Source organism: Muntiacus reevesi, chromosome 17 (genome assembly GCF_963930625.1).
Source record: "Muntiacus reevesi chromosome 17, mMunRee1.1, whole genome shotgun sequence".
In the NCBI taxonomy this organism is placed as follows: domain Eukaryota; kingdom Metazoa; phylum Chordata; class Mammalia; order Artiodactyla; family Cervidae; genus Muntiacus; species Muntiacus reevesi.
This window is the reverse complement of record NC_089265.1, coordinates 60926801-60947232: the sequence shown is the minus strand read 5'-3', so window position 1 is coordinate 60947232 and position 20432 is coordinate 60926801. Positions and strand designations below refer to the sequence as shown.

The window sequence follows — 20432 nt, the reverse complement described above, 5'->3', positions numbered from 1 at the left end:
CTTAGCAAGATCTAATGCCTACTCTAAACACACATTTTCTTGATTTTCTTTTAAAAAATGTCCTTTTCTTTTTTTTTTTAACAATTAGTTTCTTCAAATTACTTCTCGGGCAATTTTTGATTCAAGCAGACACAAACTAAATATCTAGCAAGGCTTTAAGACTAAAGTCTATACTTAGTGTTTAGGCAGAACTAACCGCACTGTGATTATTACTATTGAATCGTTCTTCATCCCAAACTCAACGGAGACACATTCAAGCGCTGTGAATGTTCCCATCTATGTCAGAGTATGGCTGTCAGATAGTTATTGACTGAAAGCCAGCAGTAGGTGGCAAAAATTATGTCTATACAGAGAACATCAAGCGGTTTGTGTCAATGCATGTGAAGTAAAAATTAACAGTACATTGACGGTAACCAGTCAAGAAACAATGCAGATAAAGACAAGAGACAAGATACAATTGGACTTGCCATGTGGGAATGGTCTGATGGAACAAGCAGAATGCCTAAACTGGAATGTCAATAACCATAAAGGCAGCGCCAGCTCCTGAAGTTTGTACGTCAAGGTGCACGGCTGACGGAACGTTAAAACAGACGGGGGTACTGCCACTGCCTCTTTTCATCCATAGACTGGCAAGTACACTTTGGAGGATTCTTCCTTTGGTCTTTTGGTCTGTAATTAACATATGCTTACTCCAGGAGTTGGTAAGTACCTTAATTCATAAGCTTACATAGATGTGAAATTCAAAATTCAGCATATAAATGGAAATTGAATTACAAAAAATTATTTTTTTATTGTTTCCTAAAAAATAGCACTAAGGCAGTAAATGGTTTTATAAAAAATATCCTTTATAGAAATATATCATCCCTAATTCTTAGAATTCTTAATCTTTTTGCTTCTTCAGGGTTTCAAAGGGAGAAGCCTCCGGCACCCTCACATACCTGTTTTAAGGTCAAATCCTCAGTCTTGAGGATTCTTCTGGCTTTCCAATTTCCTTAAATGTTCAAATGCCTATCTTCATCTTTTTGGTTTTGCAGTTGTCATTTGACTATAACAGAGATGTGGAGTTCTTTATATAGTCACTCTAAAAGTAAGGCATACTAATCTGCTTTATCTAAGTTTGCCTGTGGTCTAAGAATTCCACACAATTTTCTAAAGAAGGTATGAATCAGGGTGATGCTACTGGGAGCCTGAAAACATGAAGTTGACAATTCACCAGTTATTTACTGAGCATCTACTTCATGAAAAGCACTGTGAGCAATTCAGAGATGACCATGAGTGCTCTGCTAAAAGGAAGACAAATTCTATAAAATCATAATAAAAAGTGAAATGTGCCAAGGGCTATAAAGATTCACAGTGGGGAGGAGAACACAGTTTGGGACACATGACTGCAGGACCATCTTCTTAGATGAGACTGAACTTGAACAGTGGAATGACGAGATTAACAACTATATTATCGATCTGATTAAGAAAGGTTACTTTGGAAGGTAATGAATTGAATGAGGGAAAGATCGAAGGAAGGAAAACAAGTGAGGAGGCATTGCAATAGTTTCAGAAAGAGTGAGAGAGGGCAAGACAGTGGTGCTGGTGACGACGTGGAGATGACAGCGTGAACCAAGGCGGGGGGTGAGTCTGAACTGTAGCCTGAGAACTGCCAGCACCCAGGTGCGTGCTGAAGCCTCAGGGCTGGTCAGGTTGCCAAAGGAGGCAGGCTGAGAGCAGATCCACTCCTTGAAGACTGCTTATATTTAAAACAGAAAAAAGGCAACAGAAGCCAAAAGAAATGGAGGAGCAGGATTAGAAGAGAATCCTAATTCCAAGAGAACTGGGAAAATGCACTGTCACAGAAGCTTAGGGAGTGGACAGGCTCAAGGAGGTGAAGAGGAGTCAGCAGAGAGGAGCTGCAGGAGCAGTGGGGGGCAGAGAAGACATCAAGTGCTTTGTCAACTAGGACTCCGCCAGGGACCATTCAGATGCAGATTTCAGGGTAAACGAGAGGGTGGAGGCCAAACTGCAAAGGCCGGAGCCAGTGAAGACAGTGTGAGAGCGGGCAAAGAAGACAAACCTCAGAGGAAAGAGACTTGGAAAATAACAGATGGCGAGTACAAATAACGGAGAAAGATTCTGAAAGAAATGGGGAAGATGAAGGGGTTGGCCGCATGTTTCCTCTCAGACAGTGGGCTTAGAGAAAACCCCTCTTTTTCTACCAAGTGTCCCACCCCCTGATAGAAAGAAAAAGCTGGTGGTGGCTGAGAGTAGGCATGGGGCCACTTCAGTGACAGTATCCACGAACAGAGAAAACTAAGCACAGATCTGGGTAGGGTGCAGGGGGCAGGTATGGAATCTGATTACCATCTTAGTTGTTACCTACAAATTACTAGAGTCTTCCTAGATCCAAGACCAACAAGAATGTCTCCTGCTTAGACTTCACACTATGTCGAGTCCTTTTTATTGGGTCTGGGTCACTGGATAGCAACCCCAGCCTACCTCTGTGAATCTTATATTATTTAAGAAATCTGTATTAAGATTAAAATGCCGAGCTTTAGCCTCAGTTTCTCCTTATTTTTTCATGCTACATGGTGGCATCTCTGTCCACTAACTGATAATATCCCCTTCATCAAGAGAAACTTCTTGAACATATAACACATCTCGCTGGCCTAACTGAATTCTTAGTCCTGGTCAGTCAGGACTCCCCTGATTTGATGCTGGACACACATCAAAAGAAGACCTAGATTTCTTCATCTGGAAAGTGTGAGCTTGCCCTAAGTAATGCCTGAAGTTTCTAATAACTTAAAAATCCCATGATTCTAAATCAACACTACATGGAACTTTTGTTTTCTTCTGGTTCAGGATTTCTTAGTGTAGTGTTTCCTGATGAAACACTATTTCTGAACGAGCATCTAAACTTGAAAATTTTTTAAAATATGTCAGAAAGGATGTGAGACGAACAATGATGCATTCTTTTTGCCAATGGCTTACCTCTCTTCATTGTTTTCCATCTGATTAGGGAAAGCAGCAAAGTCTAGTAGTAATTTAATAGCATCAAGGTATCCGTTGTTACAGGACCAGTGCAAAGCTGTTCTTCCCTACAAGCATAATCAAATACGTCTGGTGTCAGTATTTTGGGACACACAGTTATTTATACCAACTCAAATACATAAACATTTCTCCCAACGTTGCTTACTTACAGAAAGAGAAAACATCAAATATACAGCAGAGAAGATGAACAGTATCTTAACCAAGTGATCAAAACTAATACTAGTTAATGGGCTCCCCGGGCTCCCCTGGGGACTCAGTCGTAAAGAATCAGACTGCAAAGCAGCAGACACAGGCTCGATCCCCGGAGGAGGGCAGGCAGCCCGCCCTCTACGCGTGCAGGGAAGATCCCGCGGACAGAGGAGCGGGGCGGCTGTGTCTAGGGGCTGCAAGGAGTCCGGCTGGCTAAAGTGCTGGGCGGCAGGGCCCTTCCTGGCGGCGCAGGGCGGAGCCAGCCTGCCAACGCAGGACGCAGGTCTGAGCCCTGGTCCGGGAGGACTCCACACGCCGCGGGGCAGCTCGGCCAGGGCGTCGCAACTGCTGACCCTCGGCCCCAGCTCAGGCCCTCACGCGTGCGGACTGCTCTGCAACAAGAGGAGCCGCTGCAATGAGAAGCCCGCAGGCCGCAAGGAAGAGCAGCTCCCACTCATTGCGACTAGAGAAAGCTCACGCGGAGCAAGAAAGACTCGCTGCAGCCAACAATGAATACAATTATAAAAAATACTACGTTAAGAAGTATCACATGTCTCCAAAAGTGATACTCTGAGGATTCAATATCACCTATGTAATATTCCCTCCCAAATGTAAATCCTGAATCAAATTATGGTGAATCATTAGGCAACAACAAATTGAGTGAAATTCTAGAAAATAAATGGCCTGTATTCTTTAAAAATTTCAATGTCATGAAAGATAAAAAAAAAATCAAGAAGCACTGCTAGATATAAAAAGGAATATTTCATAGTGTTAAAGAAGTCAAAGAGGAAGATATCACAATCCTAAATCTGAATGCAACTAACAGCACAGGCTCCAAATACGTAGGATAAAAACTGACAAAATTAAAAGAGGAAACAGTCATATCCATAATTACAGTGGGAGGTTTTTAACCCACGTCATACAACAGTTGATAGCAGAAATAGATTAAAAAGTAGGAAAGGTATAGACAGCATGAACAAGACAATGTAAAATGTATATAAAACACTGTATTGAACAATGACAAAATTAGTATTCTTTTCATGTGTACACAGAACATTTACCAAAATCAACCATATGCTGGGACATAAAGAAAGCTTCAAAAGCTTTTCAAAGATTAAAATAATGCAGAGTATTTTTTTAAACTAAAGTAAAATTTAAGCTACAAATCAGTGCAGTAGGCAGAATAAGGCACTCTGTTACAAAGATGTCCACTTTATAACTTCCGGAATCTGTAACTGTGTTATATTAAATGGAAAGGGGAAAGGGAGAAAGATGGAATTAAGGTTGTAGATGGAATTAAGGTTGCTAATCAGTTGACTGTGAGTTGGATTATCCAGTTGGGCCAAGTGTAATCACAAAGGTCCTTATAGTAAGTTAAAGAGAGAGGCAGAAAGTGAATGTCAGAGTGATGCAGTGTGAAAAAGTCAACCAGTCCCTGCTAGATTTGAAGCGGGAGAAACAGAGCCACAAGCCACAGAATGTGGGCACGCTCCAGAAAGGTCAAGGAAACAGATTCTCTCCTAGAGCCCCCAGAAAGAATGAAGTCCTGCCAACACCGTGATCTTTAGGACATTTTGGAATTCTGACACCCAGATTAGTAAGATGACAAATTTGTTTTGTTTTAAAACACTAAGTTTGTGGTAATTGTTATAGCAGGAATAGAACATCAATATAATCATTAACAAAAAGATAATGAGAAAATGCCCAACTGCCTGGAAATTAAACAATCCACTTAACTAACCCATAAATCAAGTAATAAATTGAAATGGAAATCAGAAAATGTTTGTGTTGAATGATAGTGATGCTACAGTTTATCCAGATTTGTAAGATGAAGCTAAAGCAGCATTCAGAGTAACAAACATGGTTAAATATATATATTGAAAAAAACCAATGATTTAAAATTTCATCAAAAGAATTTTTTTAAGAATATTAAATCAAATCTTATAAAAGTGGATGGTAGGCAATAATAAAGATGAGAGTAAATACCAACGAAATAGTGAAAATTTTCAAATGTAGAAAATAAAGGCAATTTTATAGACTTGCTGTGAGGACTGAATGAGTTATAAAACAGAAAGCTCTTAGAACTTTGAAATATTAAGCACCCATGATTATGAAAAAGATTATATACCAAATGAAAAAATATTAGTGATAATTTTAAGCAAAAGAAAATGTGTAACATCATATATATATATATTTATATACTTACATACATATGCCATGTATCTATATATTTTATAAAAGTTATAAAACTATTCCCATCCTGTGACTTTTAAAAATTATATACACGTATACACAAGGACTAGAAGAGAGCATGGACAAATAAAAATCACTTTTAACAGATTTTTTTTTTTAACTAACAGATTTTTGAGTGATCTCATCACTTGACAAACCATTTTACTTAATTTTAGTTAACAAAGAAGCAATGATGCAGACACTTCGGAGCAAATGATGGAGAAAAGACCTAGGATTTTTACCTCTTTGTCTTGAATGTTCGGGTCTGCGTTGTTTTCCATGAGCACGGCCATGCAGTTAATATAGCCCCCATATGCAGCGCACTGCAGTGGGGTTCTTCCTGCATAATCCTGCACATTTGGGTTGATCTTATTTTCTATCAGGATCTGGCAAACATCTGCATTTCCTCCCAGTGCGGCCCAATGTAGAAGAGAATGTCCATCTTGGTCGACTAGATCCACCCTTGCTCCACCTGAAAAAGCAAAAATATAGTGAAAATGTCTAATACAGACAGCATTTATCAAAAAGAAGAGAAGCTTAAAGAATATAACAACCCTTTAAATGCCTTACTCTTAGCAAAAAGCTTTTGTGTATATCATCTATTTCAGATTTTTACAATAAGCCTGGGAGTTGGTCAGGATAAAAATCGTTCCCCTTTTATATGAGGTGAAATTGAGGATCAGGCAGATACAGTGACTTTTCCCAAATCAAACAGCTCCTAACAGGTGGAGCGAGGAGTGAATCTCGAGTTTCCTGGTGCCAGGCTCTTCCCTCCATGCTTCCACCCAGGCAGCTCTCTGCCATGTAAAGCTGTATTTCAAAAGGTGACTATAAGAAATCCTACCTTTTGAGACTGACTTGTTATGAGCACTCTTAATAACTCACCTTTGATGAGTGTCTGAATCACATCTTTGTGCCCCATCTCACAGGCTCGGAAAAGTGGAGTATGTTTCATGACATCAGTGGCATCTACTTGAGCGTTATTTTCCAGTAATAACTTCACGGTGCTGACATGGCCAGAAAGGGCAGCAGCATGTAAAGCTAAAGAGGGCGCAAAAGAGAGTGAAGGACTTTAAGTAACGACCTTGCCTCTTTACTATCCTGTGTGTCTCTTCCTCTTTTGATTTTCCCATCATTGTGGCCAAACGCAATTTAATCTTCAAGATGATCTACTCTTCACTTGCATACACTTCCTTGCATCTTCCTTTCTATTGGTATGCATTATTACTCCCCCTTTTCCCTTCCTTCCACCTTTCTCATCTCACTGTTTTCTTACTTTCCCTCCTGTTGGTCTGAAATGGTCTCCTCAGTTACTAGTTTATTATCTTTTCCTCTTTCTAAGACAGCAAGAGGACAAAACATGACAAAGAGAAGTGACTTAAATGATGCAGGCAATTCTGCCCAGCAGCCCACTCACGATCCGTACACGCCTCTGAGGGGACGTGTGACGGCAGCCGTCAATCTACTGGTTCTTCAGCTGGTCACCCACCGCTTGCACCCACATGGTATTCAAAGTGTGTGCATCTTACTGCCTTGAGAGCATTATTCACAGAACATGATTCCAAATGCAAGTCAGCTATTTCCTCAGGGCCCAACTTTAAAAAGAGCAAGTCACTTCAAGATTGCAGGAAAAACCGAGTGGGATGTGGTCTCCTCTCTGCTAAGGGGTTGAAAGAGCAGTCTTGACTATGTGTGAGTTTCACCTTGCACTGATCCCTGCCTATGTTACTCCTCTCGAGGGCTTATGTCATCACTCTTCAGGTTACTCTTTAAATTCTATTTAAGTCATCACTCTCTAAATTCTTCTCAATGTTTCAGGGTATCTGTCTAGAGATCCAGGCTAGTTCTAAGAATTATGGCTCTATACTATCTAGGAAAATGTTTTTTTCATAACGTGTGATCCATGGACCAAACTTGGGGTGCCTATAGAATGTAGATTCCTGGGGACTTGTTGAGATGCCACTTTGGGCTGGGTACACAATCTAATGCTGGGAATTCAGTAGGGAACAAAATAGCTAAGGCTACATTTTCATAGAAGCAGCAAAGCAGAACAAAACCAAAACACTGAATTAACAACATTTAAGTGTTAGATGGTGACAGACTAGGTATAGTTAAAGAAGTAAAAACTGTTTTGATATGTGAAGTGACGTGGGGATTACTTTTGATTGGTGGTTAGGGAAAGCCCTGTCAAGGCACCTAAAGGTACATCTAAGCTGAGACTAAATCATAAAAAAAGAGGCAAAGCAGAACTCTCAAGGGAGACTAGTCCAGGCAAAAAGAAAAACGCAAACAGGGACAGGGATGAGTGCACGTGTTTAAGGCAGGCAAAGAGGCTGCGGCATGTGAGCGAGAGCGCAGGCGGCCAGCAGGCAGAAAAGGCTGGATCCCAAACGGCCGTCGGGTCAGAGCGACGGAAGGCACTGAGGGGCTTCACGCAGGTGAGTGATGTGTGACTTGTGTTCTGAACGGGTCACACTAGCCATTTTCAGAATGCATTCAAGCACATTAGGACGTAAGCACGGAGACCAGTTAACACTGGTGCAGTAGTCTGGGTGAGAACAGTGGTGGCCTGAACGAGGGCGACAGGAGTGGAGATGGAGGGAAGCGGAAAAAAATTAGAATGTGTTTCGGATGTGGAATCAACAGGACTTATTGACAGGAGTTGATGTAGGATCTCTTTAATCTGGGAATATCTCTAGTAATTGTTATGCACACATGAGTCTGAAAAGCCTGACCTAGACGCCTGAAAGGTAGATTGGCCGAGACAAGATGGGTGTGAGAGCCTTCAAGTACCTGAAGCATGTCGTGTGGAAGACAACACACAAAGCAACACTCAGTTTGAAAAGCATCGGCTTAGTGTAAGGCGGCACGTCCTGGCAGAGTGAGCTTAAGATGGAAGTAACGTGTGAAGTCCTGGCCGCTGGGGGGTTAAGACTCTGCCCTCTCACTGCCAGGGGCCCAGCCAGGGTCCATCCTCGGTTGGGGAGCTAAGATCATAAAAATGACACGGCACAGCCAAAATAAAAGACAGAAGCTTTGGTAATGAGCTCTCTGTCCTGGACCTGTCCAACCGGAGGCTGAACGACAGTGGGGAGGCGTCTCTGGTGGAAAATGCTGGTGGGAATGCCATAAGGCAGATCAAGGCACATGGGACATCGGTGATGGTTCAGTGATTTTCACATTTAGGACCATACGAATGTTAGCTTTCTGCCTCCCAAATGAGATTTTATAAAACATCCAACATATAAAACAGTTACGAGGTGAGTGGTTCTGCTTAAAGTCGGGGTGGGGGCTACCCACTCAAGCACCCGCTCCCTCAGCAACACTTCAGGTGCCTCCATGCCAAGGTACTGGTCTGGGGAACACAGCTTAGAAAACCCTGGACTAGATCTAATTTTAGGGTACTCTTTAATTCTGAAATTCTATAATAGTGTAATGTGGTATCGAGTATGCAACAGATACTCTTCAGATAAATATCAATGTCAAGTTGTTTTTTTTTTTTAAAAAGACAAAATTTCAACTGAGCAAAAGATAGAATTAAGGATCTCATTAAAAGAAATTTCCCATTTCTGATTATTTTCATTTATTTTAAAACAATTTTAGACTACAGTCACTGTTCCTTCTTTGAAAAAAACACGTTTACATAGGAACTTTAAAAATTCTTTCCAATAGGGAGGGAGGCGGGAGGGGGGCATTGGGATGGGGAACACATGTAAATCCATGGCTGATTCATGTCAATGTATGGCAAAAACCACTACAATATTAAAGGAATTAGCCTCCAACTAATAAAAATAAATGGAAAAAAATTCTTTCCAATAACTTTGTGTTATGGAGAATTTCAAATGTCATTCAAATGTAAAGGCACATCTTCTTTATCAACTCATCGGTCAATGGACATTTAGGCTGTTTCCATGTACGGCTATTGTGAACAGTGCTGTTATGACACAGAGGTGCGTGCATCTTTTTGGAAGACTGCAAAAAAAGATAAATAAAGCAAAAGTCTCTGGGTGAATACTGTCGTCACCCAGCTTCAACAGCAATCTTGTTGGCTAATCTTGTTTCATTTAACTGCTATCCATTCCCCCACTTCTGATTGTTTTGAAGAGAAGTCTAGAGTCACATCCTTCCGTTTGTGAATATTTTAGTTAGTATGGCTGAAAGACAAGGGTTCTTTTTTAAAACACAGCCACTGTATCAATCAGAGTATCTCTCAGATACTTTAACAGAGAAAATTAAATATGAAGGACTGCCAGCCTTGTACTGAAGAGCTAAAAAAGCAAAAAGGAATCACTAAAGTACCCCTGCTGCTGCTGCTAAGTCACTTCAGTCGTGTCCGACTCTGTGCGACCCCGCAGACTCCAGCCCACCAGGCTCCCCCGTCCCAGGGATTCTCCAGGCAAGAACACTGGAGGGGGTGCCATTTCCTTCTCCAATGCATGAAAGTGAAAAGTGAAAGTGAAGTCGCTCAGTCAGGTCCGACTCTTCACGACCCCATGGATTGCAGCCTACCAGGCTCCTCTGTTCATGGGATTTTCCAGGCAAGAGGACTGGAGTGGGGTGCCATTCCCTTCTCTGTAAAGTATCACAGAAGCTAGCGATTCTAAGACTGAGCGAACAAAAAGAAGAGGATGGAGTCATTACAACTTTAAAGGCTTAGAGGAGGCGCCCTGCAGAGCTGAGCCTCAGACCTCTGAGGAGGGGCTCTGCTTGGCAGGACCAGTAAGTGCTGGAAGAACCACAAAGTGAATTAACTGCTGCCACTGGAACGAGCGATCAGTGCTCTGCTGAGTCAGACTGACCAGGATATGCTGACGGGAACCGGAAACAAACACGAGAACAGGAAGCAAACAGGAAGCTATCACCCCAAGCTCCTCTTCTGGCTTTCCAGGCCCCCTGTACTGCCCACTGCGGCTGACTCCCCTGCTGGCAAAGAGCAAATGTGGTCTGCAGAACCCCAGCCCCAGCAATGCAAAGAAAATACAGGCTGATCCTCATATCTAAGGATGGTAACCCGAGCTTTGTAACATCAGATACACCCAGAGAGTGTTCACATTTTCCCGATAGCTTTGTATTTTGTTTTATAGTTGATTTATTTGATCCAAATAATACTTATAGATTGCTATTGATAAGAACTCATTTTTAATTAAGGAAAAACAACCGTCTAAAGGGATGATGGAGAGGAACTCACTGGCATAGAAATGTCTGGAAGGTATATGTATCACTGACGTATAATAGAATCTCCTTAAGAGAAAGAGCCCAGGGAATGAATGAATTTGAAAATTTAGGTCTCAACCCCAACTAAGATGCACATCAGAAAGACAACTTTTGTTGAGAATGCAAGTATCCTAGCCCATACTTTATTAAAATACAAGAAAAGTTAAACAAAAAGCGATGCCAGTGATAAAGACTGCATAATAAAAGTCTGATAAAAAAATTAAATACTCAGATCATTTATAAACTCAATGCTTTATGTGTCTGTATAATACTCCTTAAAAAGCTTAAGGTCTATGGTGAAACTTTGATAAACAAATACTTTTACAAGTTGAAGCCTTTATCAAAATTGATATTACCTAAAAACTCTTTTTAGAAAATCAGAAGGTGTGTTGGTCTAGGTGTAGAGAGGGAGATGTTAGGTGTAGCAACCACATTCCCCTCTATCCCCCAAGGGCTACAGGAACAGTTCTGGTGATCAAGAACGATAGAAAGATCTTATCCAGGGTGACAGGTAGGTGCAAACGGCTCTGGAATGTTTTCATGTCTAAGAAAACCTAACACTGAGAAGCTCGCAGCTGAAACTTTGTTCCATTCAGCATTTCTGTGCTGTGATTTTCCTTCCTGACTTGTAATTTGTATACACAAGTGTCCTTTGTTATCCATGGGGGATTGGTTCCAGGAGCCTCTACAGATAGTAAAATCTGGAGATGCGCAAGACCCTTTTATGAGATGGTGCAGTACAAGCCAGCCTTCCAAAGCCACAGATGCAAAACCCTTGGACATGGAGGGCTGCCTGCAGCACCCAAGGGACAGCTGCGTCACCCACGGTGACAACGGGTGTTAAAAAAACAAGAGCTTCTCTCAGTAATCAACACATCCTTCGAGGGCTCTCTTCTTAGAAAAAGAGATTAAAGGAAGCATAGAATAAGAGCTTGCAAAGCTTTGAAGCTTCTAGAGTCGTGGGAGGTTAACTCTGAAATGGGAGATTCAGGATGCAGTAACGCTGTTCAAAAGTGAGAAAACAGCATATTAAATGAGACTGCTGAGAATGTGCACAGACGTGGGCATTCTTTAAAACGTAATTCTAAATTCCTGAAAATGTAGTTAGTAACTGCTAAGTATGCATAGCTTTTAAAGTGCAGGTTCATGCTTTTTTATGCAAAGATATATGATCAGAAGAGTTCCTGCGATTACATCTAAGGAGTAACAAGGCTTGTAAATCAAAGGTCAAAATTCACTTGATAAAAACATAGGCTAATTTTAGCTGTAATACTTGGAAAAATAAAGCTGTTGGAGTGATATCCTGGTAACCTAAACTTAAAAAGTAAAGATCAACGTCAAATAATATTAGATTAGGAACAATGGTTTCAGCTTACCATTTCGCAAGTATCATAGCACCATCTACACTCTGAGGCCTGAATGAAGCGGAACAGGCCTGCAGTTCTCACCTGTGCCTCCGTATTTGTCTGCCATGTTAATGTCAATGTCAGACTTTAAGCTCAGCATAGTCCTGAGGACGTCATCACTGCCTTTCCCAGCAGCCCACATAAAGGATGTTCTTCCTTCAAGGTCTGAATCATCTTTTACTGATGGATGTTTTAGAAACACTTTAACTGTTTCCTGTAAGAAAACATTTAAAAATTTGAGACATGCATTTTCTATGGCAATAAAACCAGTGTTATGTGCGACTTCCGCTAAGAAGCAAAGTAGTTTTTGTCTACTTGTGAATCAAATGAAATTATCACTTTATGAATAATAGAATTATAATTTCCATTGAAAATAACAATCTGCTGTCCTTATGTATTGGTTTTAGTTTTCACAGCATTTCAAAATATAACTTAATTCCTTCATTCAATATTCTTATAATTGAGAATGATTATTCTCAATTAAATTTAAAAATTTAACTGCAGAGAAGAAACTATGTACTTTGTTACTATTTTTTTTAAATAGCTAATAGATTTATGAAATGATGACCAGTGGCTACTGAGAAGTGCAGCGTTCAATTCATCTAACAAGTATTATTCAGTAATTCCTGCACTCTAGGTCCTCCCTCTATAGAATCGTACGAAGATGAGGGCCCTTAATAATTCTTACAGTGCTTGACCATTTTAATGGCAGTTAATATTCACGGCTACTTCCCTGCTGGCTCAGTGGTAAAGAATCCACCTGCAATCCAGGAAATGTGGGTTCGATCTCTGGCTCAGGAAAATCCCCTGGAGAAGGAAATGGCAACCCACTCCAAAATTCTTACCTGGGAAATCCCACGGATAGAGCTGCCTGGCAGGCTACAGTCCATGGGGTTGAAAAAAGATAGGCATGACTTAGCGACTAAATAACAACAATATTCATAGCACTTAAAATTGCATCTTTCCTCAAAACTCAGATGCTTACAAACTTATAGGAAGATCATAGACACTTTTGCTTGGATGGAAATAACACAGTTTCAGAAAAAAATAATTTCTGGAGGCTGTGAGTTGGCTAAAAATGTATAAAATGTTGATATTCAATACTGTAGAGCAAGAAAAAATGTAAGGTTCATCTATTCCAGCTCCTCGTTTTACAGATGAGATTCAGGTTCAAGGCCACATAAATACTGGTAGCAAACACACAGGTAGAATCCAGGGTTAAATCACCACCCTCTACTGCAACACACACTGCTTCCTAGTCTTAAAACTAGTTGCTGAGCTACTGCAGTATTATAGCTTAGCTCCCAGGAGCCAGTGTAGGTGCTTATTAAGTGATTTGAATAAAGAAGTAAATTTTTTTAATGTTGGTGATTTGGGGGGTTTCTTTTAACAATCTGCAAGCATTTCTTTTGTCGAGTATGTTTTCTAAGTGATGAATGCTTACAAGGGTTTTATGGGGTTTTGATGGTGGTGGTAGTGTTTTTTAAAAAGGGAATTACAACCTCTTGCAAATTAATAGAGTCTAAAGGTGATCAAGGGACTTGAAACTGAGCTTAGATTTTGCATCACTATTAAAAAACCACTTCTGTAATTGGCAAATTATCTAAAGGAAGTGTTTCTTTGAAAAAACGTCTATAATGTTCTAGTATTCTTTCTTACTTTCATTAGCACAGTTACGTAACTACTAGTTTCTATACACAGTTAAATTTGGAATCTAAGAGTTGGGTTCAAGATCTTAGACAGGGCTTCCCCCACGGCTCAGTGGTAAAGAGTCCACTTGCCAATGCATGGGGCATGGATTCGGTCCCTGATCTGCGAAGATCCCACATGCCGCGGAGCGACTAAGCCCACGCGTCACCGCTATTGTGCATGGGCTCCAGAGCCCGTTAGCTGCAACGACTGGGCCCGCACGCCCCAGCTGCTGAAGCCCGGCAGCGAGACGCTCACACACCGCAGCAAGAGGCGCCCCCACTTGCTGCAACCAGGGAAAAGCCCACACAGCGATGGAGACCCAGCACAGCCGAAAAGAAACAAACACGTAAATTATGAGAACACAAACGTATATTTTTTAAAAAAGGGCAATCACTTAATCTCTTGGAACCTCGGTTTCTTCATCTCTAAATAGGGATAACATGTCTTTACATAGGCCTGTGTTAAACTATGGATTGAATTCTGATTTCCATAGGTTGACTATAGTGGGCCAACTGAATTTCTTATCTATTCATAATAAGAATGAACCCCACCTCAAAATACTTAGTATTTTTCTAAGATCTTGGGAGATAATAGAAGATAAAGGTTTACCAAAACTGCAGGTGGTAAGTAGAATAGATTTTTAGGAGTGCCAGGAAGGAGAATGATAGCTATACTTGCTGTGGGTACCAGAGAGAAAGAAAAGCGGGAAATCAAGGTATTTCAGCAATCTGAGTGTTCAGTGGTGGTTCAACTATTCAATGTGCATTAGGGGACGTGAGGAAGATGGAATTGTACTGTGCTGACGACAACATTCTAGTTTAGAAGGAGGTAACTGTCATGGTTTACTTACAGCAAAGTTACTCTGAGCTGCATAGTGCAAGGGTGTTGCTCCTTGGCTGTCGGATGGAATGGTTCCAGACTTATTTCTTTCCAAAAGGAGATGGACAATCTGTGCATGGCCTGAAAGCAGACACAAGGTAGTTATCACACAAAAGGACTGATTCATTTGCGGTTTATTTAAAGGAAAGGGGTAAGAAAAATCACTCGTGCATAAACCAGCACTCACAAGGGTTTCAGAAGAGTGGTCCCTAGTGCAGCATCTTCTAACTTCTTACCAAAATACTATGATTAGGCAGCACAAAGGCAAAAACATAAATACTAAAAACTCAACGCTTTGATCAACAAGGAAATGGCTAATTATAATTGCCAGATTGAGAAAAAACTGCATTTGGTACCAGCTCACTGCGTCCCCTGGTTCACCTTATAAAACTGCCGTCAAGAGGGAGGGGAGGGGTCAGAAGTCAGGCCCTCTCGGTCCCGAGTCTCCAGGTTCTCCTGCACAACCGATCAGAACTGTGTGGCTGTTCTCTTCTCCTTTTCAGGTGGACCAGCTGCGCCACAGTCTCCTGTGACCTCTGACGCCTTCCATCACCTCGTACCTCCTTCCCCCAGTGTTTGAACATCTAGGCAGGAATTTCAAACCCCAGAAGTGGGCAGGAATAGTGAAGTGCTGGTAGAAAAGAGTGCTCTGCAGTCCATTTTGGAGGATGTGGAGGAGGTCTCCCCAAGTGAAGGACTGTAGAAGGGATCAAAGAACGAACAGACCTGGTAACAGCATATTTAGGAAACCTGAATTTCATACACGCCATTGCTTCAGTGTACGCGGAGTGAGGCAATGCGGCAGAAGCCACATCAGCAGAGCGAGAATACCCTGCGTGAACGCCAGGCAGAAAAACGGGTTGGCACGGGAGTTTGCTCCTCTGCCTGCTCCCCAGCTGTGGTTTGAGATCGAGTGCTCCATAACACAAATGGCAAAAGTGGGGTCAGGGGCAACTTACGCCACACTATCAATCTAAATACCTCTCATCTTGTTTGAGAGAGAAGGAGAAAAGGTTTTAAGGAAATGCTCTAAGACGGGGGAGAGGAACACCGTCAGAAAGAGCAAGAGCATACCTCAGAAAACGATCTAGAGAAGGATCCGGAAGGAAACGTCAGGCAACAGTCTGGCATCCTTGACATTTACAAAGAGATGGCCTCTATGAAGTGAGACAGTATCCTAAGAAGAAGATAATCTAAAATGAAAGGGTAATGAGGAGGTAAAAATATAAAAAGCTGAGATAAAAAGAAATATGGATGATAGAAGGAAATCAAAATATAGCCTAAAATATAATCTATAAGAGGCAGAAAGAAAGCAGAATTCATGAAAAGAAAATTCAGTTTAGTGCTACGCAGACAAATTTGCAAAAATGCATAGGAAAAGGGATGAAATGAAACACTGAAATGAAGACTGAATAATAATTATAAACCTGACTATAAAACCAAATGCAAATGTAAGAATCATTTAAAAAAGAGACAACATGCAATTTAAAAACTAAGTCTATAATAATAATCTTTTTATAATGATTAATATTAATAGTAACTGGCAGATCATATTAAACACCCAAAGGGTATAAGTCAAAGTATGCCAAATTCCTCATTTTAAATAGATGGGAATCAGTAAATGCAGTTGTGCTCTTGACTCAGGCTTAGGCTTAAGAAAGCTTTTAATAAATTTAAAAGTAACTACTAGTAAAACCTAGAAACCCTCCTGAAACATTAGGAAATTCAAACCAGATAGCTACAATGTAATCCATACACCACAAGGCAGAAAACAAAGAAATCAGTAAAAAAAAAAAAAACAAAAAAAAAAAAACCCAAATTAAGAAGAAAAAAAACCTAGTCCTCAAAGATCAGAATAACAACAAAAAAAAAGATCAAATTGTACAATTTGTAACAATGCCTGTCAGTGGGCAAAACTCCTTCACTAAAAGAGACTCTCAGATTGCCAAAATTCAGACAAATACACATATATAATCTTCCCCAAATGTTAAAAAAGTGATCCCCAAAAATGTTAAGTAAAAGGCACATCAGGAAATATGAAGAAAAGAAAATCAAATATCATGGTATTAGCTGAAACATAAAATTAAAGCCCTTCTCCAATAAAAGCAAAGGCATTGAATGTGAAGATTATTTTACATTTACATTTGTTGACAAATGCACATTGGTTTTATAATAAAAATTTAAAAAGACATGATGTTGAAATTAACATATAACAATACATTTATATTGTTAAAAATCTAAGCATACAACAGAGGAATTTAGGTACAAAGTACTACATATCAATTAAAAATTAAAACAGTTAAATAGGAGGTGGGAGTTGATGGGGAGGGGAGAAGCCATGGAAAATTTCCTGTACTCAAGCAGTTCTTCCTACTGTTGATCCTTGGTTTCATATTCAACTCACCTAGCAAAGCTGCCCAGTGAAGCGGTGTTCGAAATAAGTTATCGTAAGATGTTATATTGCAGCTTTCGTATGAGGTCAAGACATCAACCACTGTCACATTCCCATCAGCAACTGCAAAGTGCAGAGGTGTTCGGCCCTCGTAGTCCTGCCAGTTCAGTAAGGACTCTGTTGGAGCAGCATCCTGTTTTTAAGGAACCAGAGACTTCAGACACACACAGAATCCTCAAGAAAGCCACATTTGATGTATTAACTGAGCGATTTTTGAAACCTGTATATTCTCTCTCAGCAGAAGTGATAAAATTTAGAAAAAAGTATATAGTCTAAATCTTAAAAAATTTAATTTCATATTTAACTATAAAAAGTACAGAAAAAAAAAAAAAGTACAGAAAAATAAATGTACTTGTACTATCTAGATTAAATAGGAATCAACACTTCCGAATGTGCTTTTTTAATGTTATGGATTGAACTAAAGCCATATGTTTTGTATATTTGCTTCATATGTATACGTCCATAAACAATAGATAAATTTTGTATGTTTTCAATATTTATACTTACGCATTATACCATGTATATCCTTGAATTTTTTCTTGCAAAATTATATTTTTGAATTTTTTTATTTCAACACCATACATCTGGGTATCTGTAATGATACCAGTCTATTTGTTAAACCACAGTTTAGTTCTCCATTCTCCTGAAAGTCGCTGAGTCGTGTCCAACTCTTTGCAACCCCAGGGACTGGAGCCCACCAGGCTCCTCTGTTCATGGAGACTCTCCAGGCCAGAACACTGGATCGGGCTGCCTTTCCTTCTCCAGGCGATCTTCCCCACCCAGGGACGGAGCCCAGGTCTCTCGCATTGCAGGTGGATTCTTTACTGTCTGAGCCAGCAGGGAAGCCCTTACTGAAGGATATTTAGGTTACTCACACTGCTTTCCACTATTAACAAAAATGGTGCAAGGGACACACTTCCTTTACATATCTCCTTGTGGCAGATATGTGAGCTTTTTCTCGGGCCCAGACCCTTTGAAGGGAAACTGCTGGGTTGAAAGATACCTGCATCTCCAGTTAGACATTGTCAAACTGCCCTCCAAATGGCTGTTCTAATAACACACCTGTGACAATGTGTAAAAGCTTTTATTTCCCCACACGCTGGCACAAATTAACCACCTGATATTATCAAACTTAAAACGCTTTTCCCCTTATAGGTATGAAAAGCATTTCACTGATGCTTTAAATTGTATTCCTTTTATGAATGAGGTTGAAATTTTTTATCACATGTTATTAGATTTTTGGTTTAAACTGACAGTTCACAACATTTATGTGTTTTTCTCCTGGATATTTGTAGACATATGATGCACTGCTTAGGTCCTCCTTCCCCACCTCCACGGCTGCTGAAAGTGCTGCCAGCAGATGATCTCCTGTCAGCTTTTTGGAACTGCTTTAGCTCAAGAGAATTCCCTCACCCACTCAGGTCCCTTCTCAGATTAAGTCATACCCAAAGTCAAGCCCTCCTGTCCCAACTTAAGAACTCTCTGAAGGAACTGCCCAGGTTTAGCGCTCTCTATACAGTCAGCCTATTTTATAAAAGAAAAGTATTAGAGGTATTACAAAACACTTCAAAGAAGAAGTAGAATATTACCACGGCGGCATTCTAGGACGTTGAGTCTCCCAAGGACTTAAATGCACTTATAAAGGAGGGGGGAAAAAGCCAAATTTGTAAGTAAGATATTATAAGTGAGAATCACCCTCCACAGACCTCAGATTTTTGAATTAATACATAAAGAATATAAAATAACTGATGATAAAACACGTAAGAAAATAAAAAACGGGGACTTCCTTGGCAGTCCAGTGGTTAAGAATCTGTGCTTCCAATGCAGGGGGCATGGGTTTGATCCTTGGTGGGGGAACTAAGATTCCACAAGCCACACAGCACAGTTAAAAACTTAAAAAGTGAGCACGGGAAAATGCTCTCTAAATGATCAGGCAGCTCTGAAAAAGAACCGAGGAGAACTCTGAGAAGTGAAAACACAATCACTAAGACTGAAGACTAAACAGACAGTGTGAGCAAGACTGGAGGCAGCCGAAGGAAAACTTGGTAAGGGCAGACCTGATGTAATAACCCCGAAGGCGGCAGAGCGGGGCACGAGGACAGAAACGCAAAAGAAAAGGTGAGAGACGTGGGAAGTAGGATGGAGAGGTCTAAAATACGTACTATTGCACACGCCACAGGCAGGAGCAGAGAGAACGAAGGAGAAGCAACGCTGAGATAACGGTTATATATTTTCCAGAATTGAGATGTGATAATCAGAATGAATACTAAACACGGAAAAAAAAAAACCGAAAACCACATACTAGACACACTGTAGTAAAACTAGAATATTATACAGAAAATTCTTAAAAACCACCCTGAGAGAAAAGATAATCTATAAAGGGATTACAATTAGACAAATAACAGACTATTTAAGAGGAACAATGAAAGGCAGAAAGCAGCAAAAGAACAGTCTGAAAGAGCTGATAAAAGTAACTATCTAGAATTGTGTATACAGAGAAACTACATACTCAGGAGCACTGTAGAAGCATAGACATTCTTAACAGTTGAATTATCTGGGAGTTAACTACCATACATCTATACTAATAGGAGTTCTAAGAATTGTATTTCAGGGAAAAAGGTAATAACCCTAGAAGGAAAACTGGAGATCCAAGAAGAAATGCACAGCAAAGGAATCAGTTAACATACAAGTAGAAAAAAATTAACCATTGTATAAATAAAACAATAATATCTTCAAAAGTCTAATTTGTATGTTACAAGCAAATAGGACCAAACATGCAATTACCACAGCATGTAAGTTGTAATTTGGGAAGAAATGATTAAAAAACCTCAAAGAATTTACTGATAAACATTCAAAATTCATAAGTATAGAAAGTTGGTTAGATATATAATTAATGGCCAAAAGTATCAACTGCCTTTCTATATACCTGCAACAACCAGTTAAATTCATACCCTAGACAGACTTTTTTAAAAAGGTTCAAAGCAGCGCTGTTGTAAATAGCAAAAAACTGGAAACAGTTCCAAATGTCTGTCAATAACAAAATGAAAAATGTGTATCATTTAATCTTCAAAAAATGGAATACTGCTCAGCATATAGCAGTAAAAGTAATATATTACAGCTACACACAGCAACACAGATTAAAACCACCAACTTAACACTGAACAAAAGGATGCTGCAGAATATGTCCAGTATGATTCTATGAATATAAAATGCAAAAATGTTAAAAATGAAACAGTACACTGTTTAGGAATGCAAACACATATGGCAAAACTATAATGAAAACCAGTGGAATAGTAAGCACAAAATTGAGGGCTGTGGCTGCCTCTGAGAAA

At 40.1% G+C, this 20432-nt stretch overlaps 1 protein-coding gene across 8 annotated transcripts in view; it reads right to left on the bottom strand.

Annotated features, from left to right (window-relative positions):
- INVS (inversin) overlaps positions 1 to 20432 on the bottom strand; it is a 127319-nt gene that overhangs the window by 42830 nt on the left and 64057 nt on the right. For 7 of the 8 annotated variants that reach the window (XM_065908397.1, XM_065908395.1, XM_065908398.1 and 4 more), the window contains 6 exons: positions 17053 to 17233; positions 14620 to 14729; positions 12120 to 12291; positions 6343 to 6498; positions 5700 to 5929; positions 2977 to 3083 (listed from right to left, as the gene is read on the bottom strand). In XM_065908397.1, the coding sequence (XP_065764469.1) occupies positions 2977 to 3083; positions 5700 to 5929; positions 6343 to 6498; positions 12120 to 12291; positions 14620 to 14729; positions 17053 to 17233 (956 nt within the window). Of the gene's footprint in view, positions 1 to 2976; positions 3084 to 5699; positions 5930 to 6342; positions 6499 to 12119; positions 12292 to 14619; positions 14730 to 15722; positions 15761 to 17052; positions 17234 to 20432 lie in introns of those variants that run through there. The other variant, XM_065908403.1, reaches the window with a different exon arrangement.